Genomic DNA, 15,072 nt, shown 5'->3' with positions numbered 1-15,072 from the left:
ACCCATCAAAGGAGAGTAATCCGGAAGAGTGTAGAGCCCAGCAGTGTGTGTGCATTTAGCTCCGGGCTGACAGATTACCAACTGAACCAGTTAGCCTAGCAGCTAGCACCACTGAGCTAACGCAAAGGCCTCTGGGTAGAGAGGAGCTGCGCATCAGTCGGTGATTGGCCAACAGTTTCAGCAGATTGTATAATAAATGCACCAACCTTTGTACGGTGTGTGAGGGTCTGCAATGCAACATAAGTTTAGAACTTTAGAAATGTCTGAATTATTATTATTATTATCTTTAGAAGTAGTAGTAGTATGAATATGGGCTAGCTAAATAAGTGACATGTTTTAAATCACTTCACAAAAAAGCCTTTTATTAATTTCCACACACTATATATATATATATATATATATATATATATATATATATATGTATATGTGTGTGCGTGTGTGTGTGTGTGTCTCATTTGACTATTTTTATTGTTTTTATCTTGTGTTGTCATCGGTTATTGTATTCTTTTATTTTGAATAACTCTAATTGTTTGATTTGCTGTCCCTCAGTGCAATATATAGGGCAATTAGTTGCCAACTTTTCTTATCTACTTCAGTGGTGTTATTTTATCCTTTTTTTTTTTTTTATTGTTCTTTCTATTTTCTTAAAATTGCCTCTTTTTATTTGCCCTGATCCTGCATTTTAAATCTGGGATCAACCATGTAAAGCACTTTGTATCTTTGTTTTGAAAAGTGCTTCGAGAATAAAGTTTATTATTATTATTATTTGTATTATGAATGTAACAATGTAACGCTCAAGCTGATTACAGAGCTAAAGTATCCACCATGTAATGAATTATGAAATACATGACAGCATAATTACAGTAACACAGGTAATTAAAAAAATGGTCTAGAACACAGTGGGTGAGGAAGTATTCAGATCCTTTACTTAAGTAAAAGTACTAAAATCACACTGTAAAAATCAGGAAAATGTATTTCAGTATGCCTTTTAAAAGTGAAAGTACTCAGTGCAGAAAAAAATCAAATCAGTTTAATGAATGAAAATGATATATCTCAGAATATGTGAGAAGCTGTAACCATGTAATGTTTTTGCATTACACATGATTTAAACAATTATCAAAATAGTTGCCAATTAACTTTCAAATCAATCAACTAATCGTTCTAGCTGCACTTGTGTATTTTAATATGGTTTGTGTGCAAAACATATCAATTTCTGAAGTAACTGGTGCTGAAAATTATCAAAAAAAAAATGCAGTGGAGTCAAAAGTACAAGATTTCTGTCTGAAGTGTGGTGGAGTAGAAGTAGAAAGAAGCACTGAAGAAAAAAATGTGAAGTGAAACAAAAATACCTCAAATTTGTACTTCGGTGCAGTACTTGTGTAAATGTACTTAGTTACATTCCACCACTGAGGGTAACCAAGTAGATTCAAGCATTATAGTCACACAAGACATGTAAATAGCGAGAGTGGACGCAATCTTTGCAAAGCTCCAAGTTCAACCCATTTACAAAACCTTGGGACCCAGTTACATTAAGCATAGCGTTAGCTCCGGCAGGACTTGATGTCAAGCTCAGCTCACATCCCAGCTACATCAGCTGATCTCAAACAGCCAATCAACTGCTGGAGCAGCTGACTAATGAAAGGTAGTCAGCTGATCACATGATTCATTTCTATGCAACCAACTGGGAAAGAGCCATACTGCCAAATATAATACTGCAAATGGACATAAAGTGTTCTTTGACTAAAGTGTTCCTGACTAAACTATAATTGTTACTACTAAAAAAAAATTAAAAAAAAAGGTGTTATACTTAGAACAATCCACTCAGTAGCTCAGAGACAAAACAGTGTCAGGCTGTTATCATATGTATCGATGTTGACAAAAGGGCCATGCTTCTGCAAGACAAATACAACTGTTAATAGAGAGGTCTGTAAGTTTTCCTGAATAACTGGTACATCTTGTTTGGAAAGGCACGCTGAAAACTTTCATCACTGACTAAAACATTGCATGTAGGTGGCTGCTGTTGTTCCCAGTGCAGAAATATTAGTGTAAGAGCAAGAAAAAAACACACAGTCCATTACCGTGTGGGCTGTGCCTGTGATAATAGGCCACAACTGCATCTGGTTGGATCGTTTTCTCTGATACACCAGAGAGCGTCCAAAATACAGAAGCCAAAAAGTTACATAACGTGAAATATAACAAAACATATGTCCTGGTAAAGGCCCATGCATTACTCTACTTTATTTTCTTGGCAAGAACAAGAAACAGATTTGAAATTAAGTAATCTGTGAGTTTGGCTACCCTAAAAAGCAGATGGCTGTGAAAAAACGACATATATATATACATAGCTTTTGAAGTGAAGAACTTTTTGTTATTTGTGTTTTCATGTTTGGACAGTGTAGGAGCCAGAAGAGTCCAGAAAATAATACATAATTTCTCACATCTTGCGTACTCAGTGGGTGATTGCAGTGGCAGCATTTGAATAAAAAACATGCTGTAATTCAGGGGGAATGTGGCTAACAGTTTGTGCCCTTGTGCATGATATACTGAAGATGTCCAATAGTCAGAGAGGAGTAGGATAATAACTTGTTTGATTAATGACTGTTTGGTACAGTACTTTAAGAACTGGGAGTGGCTTCTTTAGATGAATGTCAGTATGCAGCTTTTATATTGTTGTTGGACTGCTGTGACCCCTGGAATGGCGACCTCCATGTCTGAGATATTTGCCTTTAGACAAAGAGGCTCAAGCAGTGCTGCCTAGTCTGTCATTATATCGCCAAAAGTGAAGATCAGCCTGACTGCCGATGAACGCCACTGTGCATGTAAATGACACCTGAGAAGCCCCGTGTGGAAAATATAATGATGCTTTGCATGCGAGTCACATTGTTGTGCTCTTTTGATGGATCATTCGGGAACTCTTTATGTGATTATGGAAACAGGAGCTTAACTGAATAAATAATTAATTAACAGACTGTGTGGGACATGACAGGAACAGATGGCATTGTTTTGGTTTTGCTCTAGTCACAAGAGACTGATAACTTTTCATGGGGTCTACAAAATGTTCAAAATTATGTGCATGATTTTGGTGTATGAGAGTTTTATTTTAATAAAAATTAGGTTTGGTACCAGAAAGCACACCAGCAACGACAGAATCTCGTTCTGAAAGCATGATCTCTCATAAAACAAAGTCCTGATAAGGAGCAAATGTTTACACAGCTGGTTTTGATTGTGATTTCACAGCCTTCTCTTTGGTTCCCTGGTGCTGTCACTGAGCCTCGTGGATATCCTGTGGATCTGGTATGTATGAGGTCTCACAACAAGCCCAGCCCTGAGGAGGAAATATATACCAACAGCCCATGCTGGATCTTGTTGTAAAGTCACAAAGCTGCCACAGTAATATGAGAGCCTTCACAGGTGTACCTGAGCACAAAGCTAAAAGGTAACTACCTTGTCTCCACAGCAACAGAGGGAGAACAACAACAGTGCTTGACTGTCCTGGTAAATGAGAGTCCCCAGGTGAGTAATGAAGGAAATACCATACCAGGGCATTTCCTTTTGTGGTTTTCATCTGAAAAGACACTGTTGCAAACACACTTTTAAAACTCACAGGTGAAGACTCAAAATGCCTTAATTCCAAAGTGACAGAAGTCACTTTTCACCATGTATAAAATGGAATCCAGCCCCCTACAAATGTACAATTTTGATGTACTGGTATAAGCACTTCATTGGAGCTTTTCCATCTTATGCCACTTTACATCCACTATATTTGTCAGACAGTTGTAGCTACTAGTTAGTGATTAGTTATGTAAAATGTTCTGTATCAGTCCACATCAGATAAATGTATGTGAATTCAGTGCCGGACCCAGAACATTTGGTGCCCTACACATGACATTATCATGATGCCTCTCCTCCAGGTGGCACCCACTGCAGTTTCCTATGTACCCTGTAAGGTAGATTGGTTTGTGTTTACTTTAAGTCCAGGCTTAAAACCTACTTCTATTCATTAGCGTTTGAGTCCCACTGATGTGGTTTTCCCTGATGCGTGCCTGTGTGTGTTGTGTCTCTAAATGTGTGAGCTGTGTACCTGACAGTTATGTCACTTCTTATGTATGTGTTTTTAGCATTTTATACCTTTTGTACAGCACCTTGGTCAATGTGAGTTGTTTCTAATGTTCTTCATAAATACATTTGAGTTGAGTTGAGTTGAGTTGAGTTGAGTACTGGCATTGTATGTTTGCAGAACTGTATGATTGTATGTTTTATCCAGTGTAACCTTGTGTAGCCCTGTCCAGTGTACAGTGCCTTGCAAAAGTATTCATACCCCTTGAACTTTTCCACATTTTGTCACGTCACAAGCACAATCTTAAATGTATTTTGTTGGGATTTTATGTGATAGACCAACACAAAGTAGTGCATTATTGTGAAGTGGAAAGAAAATGATACATGGCGTACTATATACATACTATACTATGAGTTTTTTCCGCGATTTTTGACAACATACCATACTACAATGTTTTTTCGTGATTTTTGACGACATACTTTACCATAATCTTTTTTCACTATTTTTGATGATTAAACTATGATTTTTCACGAAGTACTATACAATGAGTTTTTTTCATGATTTTTGACAAAAAAAAACTATACAATGAGGTTTTTCATTATTTTTGACGAAAAACTAAACTATGAAGTTTTTCGTGATTTTTGCCAACATACTAAACTATGACAGGTTTGGTTTTTTTTGAGATTTTTGACAACATACCATACTACGTTTTTTTCACGATTTTTGACGACATACTTTACCATTACCTTTTTTCACTATTTTTGACAATTAAACTATGACGTTTTTTCGCGTTTATTGACAACATACTATACTATGTCGTTTTTTTCATGATTTTTGACAAAAAAAACTATACAATGAGGTTTTTCATGATTTTTGACGAAAAACTAAACTATGAAGTTTTTTGTGATTTTTGCTGACATACTAAACTATGACAGGTTTGGGTTTTTTTGAGATTTTTGACAACATACCATACTACGTTTTTTTCACGATTTTTGACGACATACTTTACCATTACCTTTTTTCACTATTTTTGACAATTAAACTATGACGTTTTTTCGCGTTTATTGACGACATACTATACTATGTCATTTTTTTCATGATTTTTCACGAAATACAATATGATGAGTTTTTTTCATGATTTTTGACAAAAAAACTATACAATGAGGTTTTTCATGATTTTTGACGAAAAACTAAACTATGACGTTTTTCGTGATTTTTGCAGACATACTAAACTATGACAGGGTTTTTTTTGTGATTTTTGACAACATACCATTCTATGAATTTTCGCGATTTTTTACGACACACTATGACTTTTTTTCATGATTTTTGATGAAATACTATACAATGACATGTTTATGTGATTTTTAAAGACATACTAAACTATGAAGTTTTTTGCAAGTCTTTGGTGAAGCTGCAAGTCTTTTGGGGTATGTCTCTGCCAGCTTTGCACAGCTAGAGTCTGCAATCTTTTCATTCCACTTCACAATTATGGGCTACTTTGTGTGGGTCTATCACATAAGGGGTATGAACACTTTTGCAAGGCACCGTATCTAGTCTTATGGTTTCCTAAACTATAAATTTAAACTATAATGATACCACATGCTTATGAGTCACCCTTTACATAAGGTTTTCAAGGGCTTTATGGTTAACAAATAATGTCATAATCCTTTGTAAACCATTATAAACCAACAGAGCAACTGTTGGGTAGCTATGTTGTTAAAAAAAATCCCTCAGACTAGTGTTTAGTCTGTTTCTTAACAGCACAGATACAAATGTTGGCAATCCATCAGTAGATACTCATGAGTTACTCACTTTATAATGAGCCATCAAGTCTGCAGCTATAAATTCCAATACGTCATTAGTAAAGTGTTTTTAATCCATCAAGTCTGCAGTTTTAAATGTTAAACAGGTTGTTAATGAATGGATTTGGCCCCGAGTAAGTGGTCAACGGTCCAACCAGCCAAAGTGATTTTTCACAATTTGGCAAGCAGAAAGTTGTTGTCAGATACTGGCCTGTCAAACCTCACTAATGATTCATGAAGTGTTAATAAAGCAATTTATTACACCTTGAAAGTATTTAGAAAAAATGGCTTATTAGAAAGTGTTACCAGAAACGTACATGAGATATGCTTGTATAAGTATTCTAGTATTCTTAAGTATTCTTTGCTGAGGTTTAACCATCTAACAGTGAGCCAACAGCATTAAAATGCTTGACAAAAGCCTTGTGTGTGTGTGTGTGTGTGTGTGTGTGAGGAGAGCCACAGGATGAAAATGTAGCCAAATAAAGCAGAGATGGAGACTGACATGCTCTGGCTCCTCTCTTCCTTATATGGCAATGGAGCACGAGGGGAAGGTGCGTAAACGTCATCAACGTGCTGCGGACACCCGGAAGCGTAGCAAGATGAAACATGTTTGGCTGAAGTTAGCGGTGTTTGTGACGAAGTAAAGTAAAATTTAACTACATATTCTCCATACTAAGTAACGCCGTTTAGTCTATCACGCCTTGAAGATGAGTGAGAGTGAAAAAGAAAAGGTAAGGCAACAGCAGTTAGCTACGTAGCATCTTTAGCTTAGCAGATTTCATTAGAAAAGCATTAACTCGTAGCATTTCTGTCATTCTGAGCCCCTGTCACCTACCTTTCTCTTTAACCCAGGACCCTGCCGCCTTGAAGGAGGAGGGGAACACGCTTTTCAAGGCAGGAGACATACAGGGAGCTATCTGCTGTTACACCAAAGCATTAAAGCTGAGTGACAACCAAGAAGAGAGTGCTGTGCTTTATCGCAACCGCTCTGCATGCTACCTGAAACAGGAGGAGTACAGCAAAGCAGAGGCTGATGCCTCTAAAGGTGGGATATAGCACAGTCTAGGTTATTGTAGGGTTTATACATCACTGAGCCCAAAGCCACGTTTTAATCTTAGTTTAAATTAAGGGGCACTTAACCTAAATACACAATGAAGCTCACTTTTACCTGGATTGCAATCTGTCCATATATTTACTGGTTTGGATCTATAGAGTGTAACTTACCCCTTACCAGGATCCTGAATGACATGCGATTAGGGATGCTGTAAGTGTTACATTTAAAATGCTCAGCAGCAGCTATTTTCCATTGACAGAGACACTCATGATGATATATAGACCCTTGGGTTAATAATTTAACTGAGAAACCCTTTCAACACACATACACCCACCAACTGTCTTATCTTAAAGGAAAGAAACTATTTGCAGCTGAGGTAAAAGCAAAAACTATTTAGTGTATTGAAACATGAACTGTCACTCTGACTGGATTAAAGGAATACTTCACCCACAAAATAACCACTTATATATCAATTATTAATGCTTTGTTACATTGAATTTGTGAAGAAAATTTTTTTCTTGCATGCACCTGGTAAATGAAGGATCCAAAAATGGCAAACATTACTTAATTGTAGTCAAGGGGAACCAGGTTTAACAACAGCAAAACTAGCCAAAATCAAAACATCTAATACAACATATAAACCCAGTTTCATGTATGCAGTCGTATGCTTCAGCCCCTTCTGAAAGGGACGAAAAGTGAAGGCACAGTTTCACTTTTAGTCCCAGTCAGAAAGGGCTGAAGACAAGGCAATGCAATGTGTTTTGGAAGAACTGAGCATGCAACTGGATAAATGACACTTGGATGATGCTGCATGAGTTGTGTTAGAGTTTGTGAACAGATGTTTTGATAAAGTTTTGGTGTTGTTAAAAGTTTAATTAACTCATCAACAATGTATGCATGGCATGCAAGAAAAATGTTGTCTTGGTTTCAAGGTAACACAGCGCGACTAACTATTATATAAATGGTCATTCTGTGGGTGAAAATTTCCTTAAAGATTTATGGATGTGTGTGCACAGTTATATTAAACGCCATGTCTGTCACTCTTCAGCTCTCGATACAGACCCAGGTGATGTTAAAGCCAGGTTCCGGAGAGCTCAGGCTTACCAGAAACTCGGTCGGCTTGATCAGGCGTTTCTGGATACTCAGAGGTGTGCACAGCTGGAACCCAAAAACAAAGCCTTCCAGGATCTGCTTAGACAACTGGGAGCACAGATCCAACACAAGGTGATGTGTTTTTGTTTTGTTATTTTGAATTTTGAATGAAGTAAATGAAAGGTCATGGAGGTTTGTCTTGTATTTTAAACAGTGCCCTGAAAAAACTCTTGCTAATTAACATCTTCTCTCTTAACCGCGTAGTCGGCGCAACTAAACTCCACAGATGCTCGTGTGCAGCAGATGTTTTCCCTTCTCTTAGATGCATCTGCAAAAGACTCAGATCGACAAAAGGTAAGGGTCACTCAAAAGGCAGGAACATATCAAACTGCTGGAATCTGTTCTTTTATTATGTGTTTGATTTGTGTTCATTGTATCTTGATCTATCTGCAGAATTGTAATACACCAAAATTATATGATCCATTATTTAATTTCAGGCTGCTCAGAATCTAGTAGTGTTATCTCGAGAGGACGCAGGAGCTGAGCAGATCTTCCGTAACGATGGAGTGAAGCTGATTCAGAAACTTCTTCAGTCAAAGCAGGAGGATGTTGTCCTCTCTGCCCTGAGGACCCTGGTAGGGTTGTGCACAGGACACCAGTCCAGAGTAAGTGTGACATTCATTACACCATCTTTAAAATCCCTTTTCTCACTGATATGCAAACTTGTATTCACTTATTCAGATTCACTTAACCTAGGTAAAACAGTGAGTGCATCCATAGTGATGGCCTTTGGATTTGTATTTTAATTTCTATGCATTTCAGTTTCCATTTATTGTTAAGTCTGCTGTAGCACTCTTCATCAACAGCCATGTCTGTCAGAGGCGTCATTCACCCTGCTCGTAAAACTTGCAAATGGCTTTGTTGCTTTTTATTGCTAACATCCACTGTCCTGTTCCCAGACTATGGCTATCGTGAATGAGTTGGGGATGGAGCAGCTGTGTGCCGTAATGGGATCAGGAGCCTCCGCTGTGTCTCTGGCTGCCTGCCACCTGCTGCAAGTGATGTTTGAGGCTCTGACGGAGGGCATGAAAAAAGAGATCAGAGGGAAAGATGAAGCCATACTTCCTGGTGAGTCTGGGCTCTTGATCATGTTTGTGTTTGGACTTGGCCACATATGAAAGTTAAGCAATAAAAAATGCTTTTTTTGTGTGTATCTGCTCTCTGTCCTTTGCTTTGAATGACAATTGACTTTCTGAATCTATCACAGAACCTTCCAAGGAGCTACGCTCAATGTTACGCCACCTCTTGGAAATGATGCAAGCATCTAATGTGTCGGGGCCGGGCAGAGACAGTGCCATCAACCTCCTGGTCAAACAAGTTCCCCGCAAGTCCTTCAAAAACCCAGATAACTCCCTCACGTTATGGGTGATAGACCAGGGTATGAAACACACCTGCACATAATGTTCTCACATTTTTATGCTGTGATTGATATAAAACAGACATAGACCTGCTGCCAAACACACCCAGTTCAGTTTTTAGTACAGTTGCACTACTATGGAAAGGAGAAGGAAGTGTTCATTCTAGGCCTCAGCTATTTCTAGCCCATTTCAGACATTCTGGCACCAGTTTTATTTGTTGTTTGCTCCAGCCAGATTAATGAATGATTAATGCTCTCCTGTAGGCCTGAAGAAAATCCTTGAGGTAGCCGGGACAGTCCCTGAGCTTTTAGAGGGACCACCTCTCACAGACAACTCCCACATGAGCTGCTCTGTCCTGCTTAGCAAACTCTACGATGACCTAAAGAGCGACAAAGAGAGGGACAACTTCGTCAAGCTGTGTGAAGAATATGTACAGTGAGTTTCTGTTACATGAGCATCTTCACACTGCAATAACTTAAGTACACAAAAAAAAAAAACTTATCACAGGCCATGAGATGAAGAATGGTGTTCTTTTACAGACTTTTTTATCTGACGTTTTTCTGATTAGGCACCATTTTAACCGACAAGGCCTAGATAGCAAGCTACGAGCCATCCAGACAGTATCAGTGCTCCTCCAAGGACCGAGCGATGTGGGTAACAGAACTCTGGAGATGTCAGGGATGATGGATGCGGTGATCTCTCTGTGTGCCTCCGAAGATGTAATTCACCAGCAGGTAGCGGTGGAGACTCTCATCCATGCTGCAGGCAAGGCCAAGAGAGCCTCCTTCATCACGGCCAACGGCGTCGCTCTTCTGAAGGATCTCTACAAGAAGAGCGAGAATGACAGGATACGTGTGAGAGCCCTGGTGGTGAGTGCTGCAGCAAAGCACGTATATTTATCTCAGACAGGTGGAGGAGTGAACATCTATAAATAAAGATAAATGAACTATGGTTTCTGATGATAATTATACAGGGTCTGTGCAAGCTTGGATCAGCAGGAGGGACAGACTTCAGCATGAAGCAGTTTGCCGAGGGATCCACGCTAAAGCTTGCCAAGCAGTGCAGGAAGTATGTTTGCCCGTATTAAATCTCTGGCATGAGGTAGATTAAGAGAAATGTGTCATGCCTGATCCACATTGTTGCATAACCAGATTGGTTCCTTGGATTCAAAATAAGAAGCAAGCTGTTTCTCTTTCTCTTTTAGGTGGCTGTGTAATGAGTCTCTGCCGGCAACCTCCCGCCGGTGGTCTGTGGAGGGCCTCGCCTACCTCACTTTTGATGCTGATGTGAAGGAGGACTTAGTGGAAGACAAGAACGCTCTCCTCGCCATGTTTGAGCTGGCAAAGGTTTGACTGATGTTTGTAATTAGAGGTTTTAATACTTGTGACAAGGAGACACTACAGAGCAATCATGAAGCCAGATTCCTCTCAGAAGAGCATCTCAGTGGTTTTGATGTTTGCTTTTGTGTAGTATTTGAAACCACTACACAAACACTTTTATGGTTTTGACAACGTTGTTTTACTTTGTGTTTCCTGCAGTCTGAGGATAAAACGGTGCTCTTTGCTGTGGGCTCCACCTTAGTAAATTGCACCAACAGCTATGATGTGGAAAAGCCAGACCCTCAGATGGTAGAGCTGGCCAAGTATGCAAAGCAGCATGTGCCTGAGGAGCATCCCAAGGTACTATTTTAATTTTTGTGTATTCATGCTGAGCAGTATTTGCTACATACTAGGCTTGGATGGCATCCATTTTTTCATACCCTCATACCTTCCTAAAACATTTCACCGGCGTAGACACTATGACTCCCTGTGTAAAACTAAAAATAAAAAGTTAAAGCATAGTTTTCTACATGCCACAAACTTAAGAAAGGAAATATTCTTACACCTATTTTTCTTACTAAACAGAAAATACAGCTGTACACTAACTGAATTCAAATTGCTTTCTTTTACCGTACTAAGATTAATTTAATTCAGTCAGATCTGAAAATATGTAGACTTTACATGCTGTTTCTCCCCACTGTGTCTTTCTGCCGTTGCTGTTTTTATTAGTCTGGTAATGTTTTCGGCACCACTCATAGTTGCAGCCATTCTCAGCTGAGACTGACCTCTGGTGGCGCATGTTGTGCACTACATCATCTCTATACAGCATCTCCTTGTCAGTTTAATAGAAAGAGCAGTCCCTGTATTTGTTTCGGTGTTAAAAATCATACCTTCAGGATTTTTAAATACCCTGGTAATACCTTGATACCGCCCAAGTCTACCGCACACAACATTACTTCAGTACTGAACAGAGACTTTACTACTTTTACATGCTTTTTTTTTTTCTTTAGAGATGGTTTGACATGAACCTGTCTGTCTTGTCATATGTCAGGATGCACAGTCCTACGTGGAGAAACGTCTTGTGAAGCTGCTGGAGGCTGGTGTGGTGTCTGCGTTGGTGTGTATGGTCAAACAGGAGAGTCCTGCCCTCACCGAGGCTTGCAGAGAATGTATCGCCAGGTAGGACAACAGCAGTGAGTCTTTTTCACTCAGCATTCTCTCTGTAGATTCTGTGTTAATTGCATTCCTCATGGCAGGGTCTTCTTGGCTTTGGTGGAACGACAGGAAGACAGAGGCACGGTGGTGGCACAGGGTGGAGGAAAGGTAGAGCACCCTGATAACTATACTTATTTTAGCCTGTACACCATTTAGCCTAAGCACTTTGCTTTAATAGCTTAAATGATTCATGATGACTGTTTTCCTCCGCAGGCTCTGATCCCACTGGCATCTGACAACACAGACATAGGTAAAATCAAAGCAGCACAAGCCCTCGCAAAAATCGCCATCACATCAAACCCAGAAATTGCCTTCCCAGGAGAAAGGGTGAGATTTGCATGCTGGTAAAAGCCTCTTCGGTTTAAAAAGAAAAGTGCTTTTACTATTTAACCTTGCCTCACTTTTTGTTGTCAGATCTATGAGATGGTGCGCCCCCTTGTCAGTCTTCTGAGTCTTGAATGCACCCTGCTGCAGAACTTCGAGGCACTCATGGCTCTTACCAACCTGGCCGGCATCAGTGATAGACTAAGGTTGGCCACTAGGGGGAGTCTCTCCTAAGAATACATGTACAGTGCTGTTTTTAGGACTTTGAGGATGCAAGTATTTTAAGTCTGAATGATGACCTCAAAAGCATGTTAATAGTTTGACAGTGTTAATACTGTTTTTTTAACATAGCTGAGGTCATGTCCTGTCAGTGTGCAGGCATTTAAACCTTTTAAGATGTACAACAATGCCTTCCTGATTTTGTCTTTACTGATCGTAGATTTTATCAGGTCAAAGCTCCACACTTGAATGTTTTTGCTTACTAGTCTACAGTTTTCCTTTCATGATTTATCTTTCATCATGACATTCCAGTTTTGTATCTGTGTTCAGAGTATCTGAAGTGTGTTGTCTTACAGACAAAAGATCATAAAAGAGAAGGCAGTCCCAAAAATTGAAGGCTACATGTTTGAGGAGCACGACCTGGTCCGAGCTTCTGCCACAGAGTGCATGTGTAATCTGGTTTTAAGCACAGAGGTACGGCACATATTAATAAATGACTGTATGGCACAAATACTATGAAAAGTAGACGTAAACATGTGTGTGTTTGTTGTGTCCTCAGGTGCAGAAGCTGTACCTGGCCACAGGAAACGATCGCCTGAAGCTGCTTGTGCTCTACAGTGGAGAGGAGGACGAGAGGCTGCGGAGAGCTGCTGCAGGAACTCTGGCCATGCTGACCGCTGAGCAGCCTGAGCTCTGCGCCCGCATACCTGGAACAGTAAGCAGACCACTGCAGCAGCTTGCTGTCCCCACACATTCATCAACTCTGTGGCACACTAAAATAATTTTTTATTCGTTTTAGCTCACATTACTTCTTGTTGTCCTCTTTTCTCAGACGACCCACTGGCTAGAGATCATACAGTCGTTATTGCTCTGTGACATACCCGACCTGCGCCACCGTGGAGTGGTCATAGTGCGGAACATGATGGAGGCAGAGAAGAGTCTGGCCGAGATGCTCATGGAGAGCGAGGCTCTGGAGATTCTTTCTGTCTTGGCAAAGGGAGGAGAGGGCACGCCGGAGCCTGTTTCTAAGATAGCTCAGAGCTGTCTGGACAAGGCGGTGGAGTACAGCATCATTATGAGCAGGGAAGGGAGGGAGAAGGGCAAAGGAACTGAGCCCTGAAAAGACAGCTGCAGCGTGTGGATTTGCCCTCTGGCAATGTTAAAGTGCTTTGAGTATTAAGTGGGACCAGTGAAGTCATTTCACTCTTGCAGGAAAATCAGTTTTGGTCTGGATGGGTATGAGCTGGTCCTGACATGCTTGTGTCTTAACCAAAAACTGTGAGAAGCAATAAATAAATAAATGAATGAAGAAAAGTAGTAAATGAAAACCAGTGGATCCTCACAGAAGTGGTTTGCTGTTTCACATTGCTTTTCCACTGATTGTATTTATCTCAATTATACTGTATCTCCCTCTACTGTAAGTGTTTGTTTGACTTGGAGACCAGTAAGGCTACTTTACAGAAGTATCGCTATTTCCTCGTATTTGCAAATATTTTGTTTCGTATTCTTTGTTTATTCCCCAAAATACACTCTTTATTTTTCATTTTGTACACTACTATACTCAGTGTGAATTCTAATTCAGCAGTTTTCAGCGTGTGCACACATTTTCTGCAGGTAACTCATTTTCTAGTAATTGTTTTTATAAAATTTTACCATTTCATACACATAATTGTGTGCTTTTTGTTTTTAATGTCAGTTATTATCATCACTCCACTCTATTTCCAGTGTCTTACTTGTATGGTTTGTCATGTTTTGACTAAACACATGGGAAATAAATAAAACCTCAGACTTTCCCTGAATTATATTGTCACGTCTGAGTTCACCCATCTTCACTGTCAAGTCATTTTGTAACAATACTATAGTTCTCTGGTTATTTATTTGTGCATACGATAAAATAAAACAGAAAATTAAAAAGACAGCTGTAGACTTGTATTGCCAATTTACAAACAGACATATTTTAAAAATAATATTTTAATTTAACTTTAATTAAATAATAATAATTTTATTTTAATAATACATCTTTTTTTTAAATAGAGAAAAAAACCCATGGAGGAAAGAAATAAAAGAATTTACAACAGGACAGATATTTTTAAAATAATATTTTTAATTCATTTTAATTAAATACTAATAAGTTTATTTTAATTATTATTTCTTTTAAATAGAGAAATATTCCAAAGAAGTCAAACTAAATTGAAAAACACCATGGAGGAAAAAATAAAATATACAGTCAGGTCCATAATTATTTGGACAATGATACAGTTGTCGTCATTTTGGCTCTGTACACCACCACAATGGGTTTTAAATGAAACAATGAATACCTGCTTAAAGTGCAGACTCTCAGCTTTCATTTAAGGCTTTTTTCAAAAATGTAGTATGAACCGTGTAGGAATGACAACCATTTCTTCACACAGTCCCCCAACTTTAAGGGCTCATAAGTATTTGGACAAACTAACATAATCATCAATTAAACAGTCAGTTTTAATACTTGGTTGCAAATCCTTTACAGTCAATGACTGCCTGAAGTGTTGGACACATAGGCATCATCAGATGCTGGGTTTCTTCCCTGGTGATG

The 15,072-nt window shown here is 39.1% G+C and overlaps 1 protein-coding gene across 1 annotated transcript; it reads left to right on the top strand.

Moving 5' to 3' along the window:
* Positions 1 to 6,431: 6,431 nt before the first annotated feature.
* Positions 6,432 to 14,299, top strand: unc45a (unc-45 myosin chaperone A). Its single transcript, XM_033636007.2, has 19 exons — positions 6,432 to 6,590; positions 6,712 to 6,904; positions 7,962 to 8,137; positions 8,270 to 8,359; positions 8,503 to 8,670; positions 8,965 to 9,133; positions 9,273 to 9,443; positions 9,687 to 9,858; positions 9,992 to 10,292; positions 10,397 to 10,491; positions 10,628 to 10,769; positions 10,962 to 11,102; positions 11,794 to 11,921; positions 11,999 to 12,065; positions 12,171 to 12,284; positions 12,372 to 12,487; positions 12,857 to 12,974; positions 13,060 to 13,215; positions 13,333 to 14,299. Exons 1-19 carry the CDS (start codon positions 6,567 to 6,569, stop codon positions 13,618 to 13,620), a joined length of 2,829 nt encoding a protein of 942 aa, XP_033491898.2. The 5' UTR covers positions 6,432 to 6,566; the 3' UTR covers positions 13,621 to 14,299.
* Positions 14,300 to 15,072: the final 773 nt, after the last annotated feature.

Source organism: Epinephelus lanceolatus, chromosome 5 (assembly GCF_041903045.1).
Source record: "Epinephelus lanceolatus isolate andai-2023 chromosome 5, ASM4190304v1, whole genome shotgun sequence".
NCBI classification, from domain to species: domain Eukaryota; kingdom Metazoa; phylum Chordata; class Actinopteri; order Perciformes; family Serranidae; genus Epinephelus; species Epinephelus lanceolatus.
The sequence above is the reverse complement of the archived record's forward strand: the minus strand, read 5'-3'. Positions and strand labels throughout refer to the sequence as shown.

Excerpts from the sequence above, each read along its gene's own strand:
- unc45a (XM_033636007.2), top strand. The coding sequence starts at position 6,567 with ATGAGTGAGAGTGAAAAAGAAAAG. Across the intron at positions 6,591-6,711 it reads GTGAGAGTGAAAAAGAAAAG|GACCCTGCCGCCTTGAAGGA; the intron begins GTAAGGCAACAG and ends TCTTTAACCCAG. Across the intron at positions 8,138-8,269 it reads GAGCACAGATCCAACACAAG|TCGGCGCAACTAAACTCCAC; the intron begins GTGATGTGTTTT and ends TTAACCGCGTAG.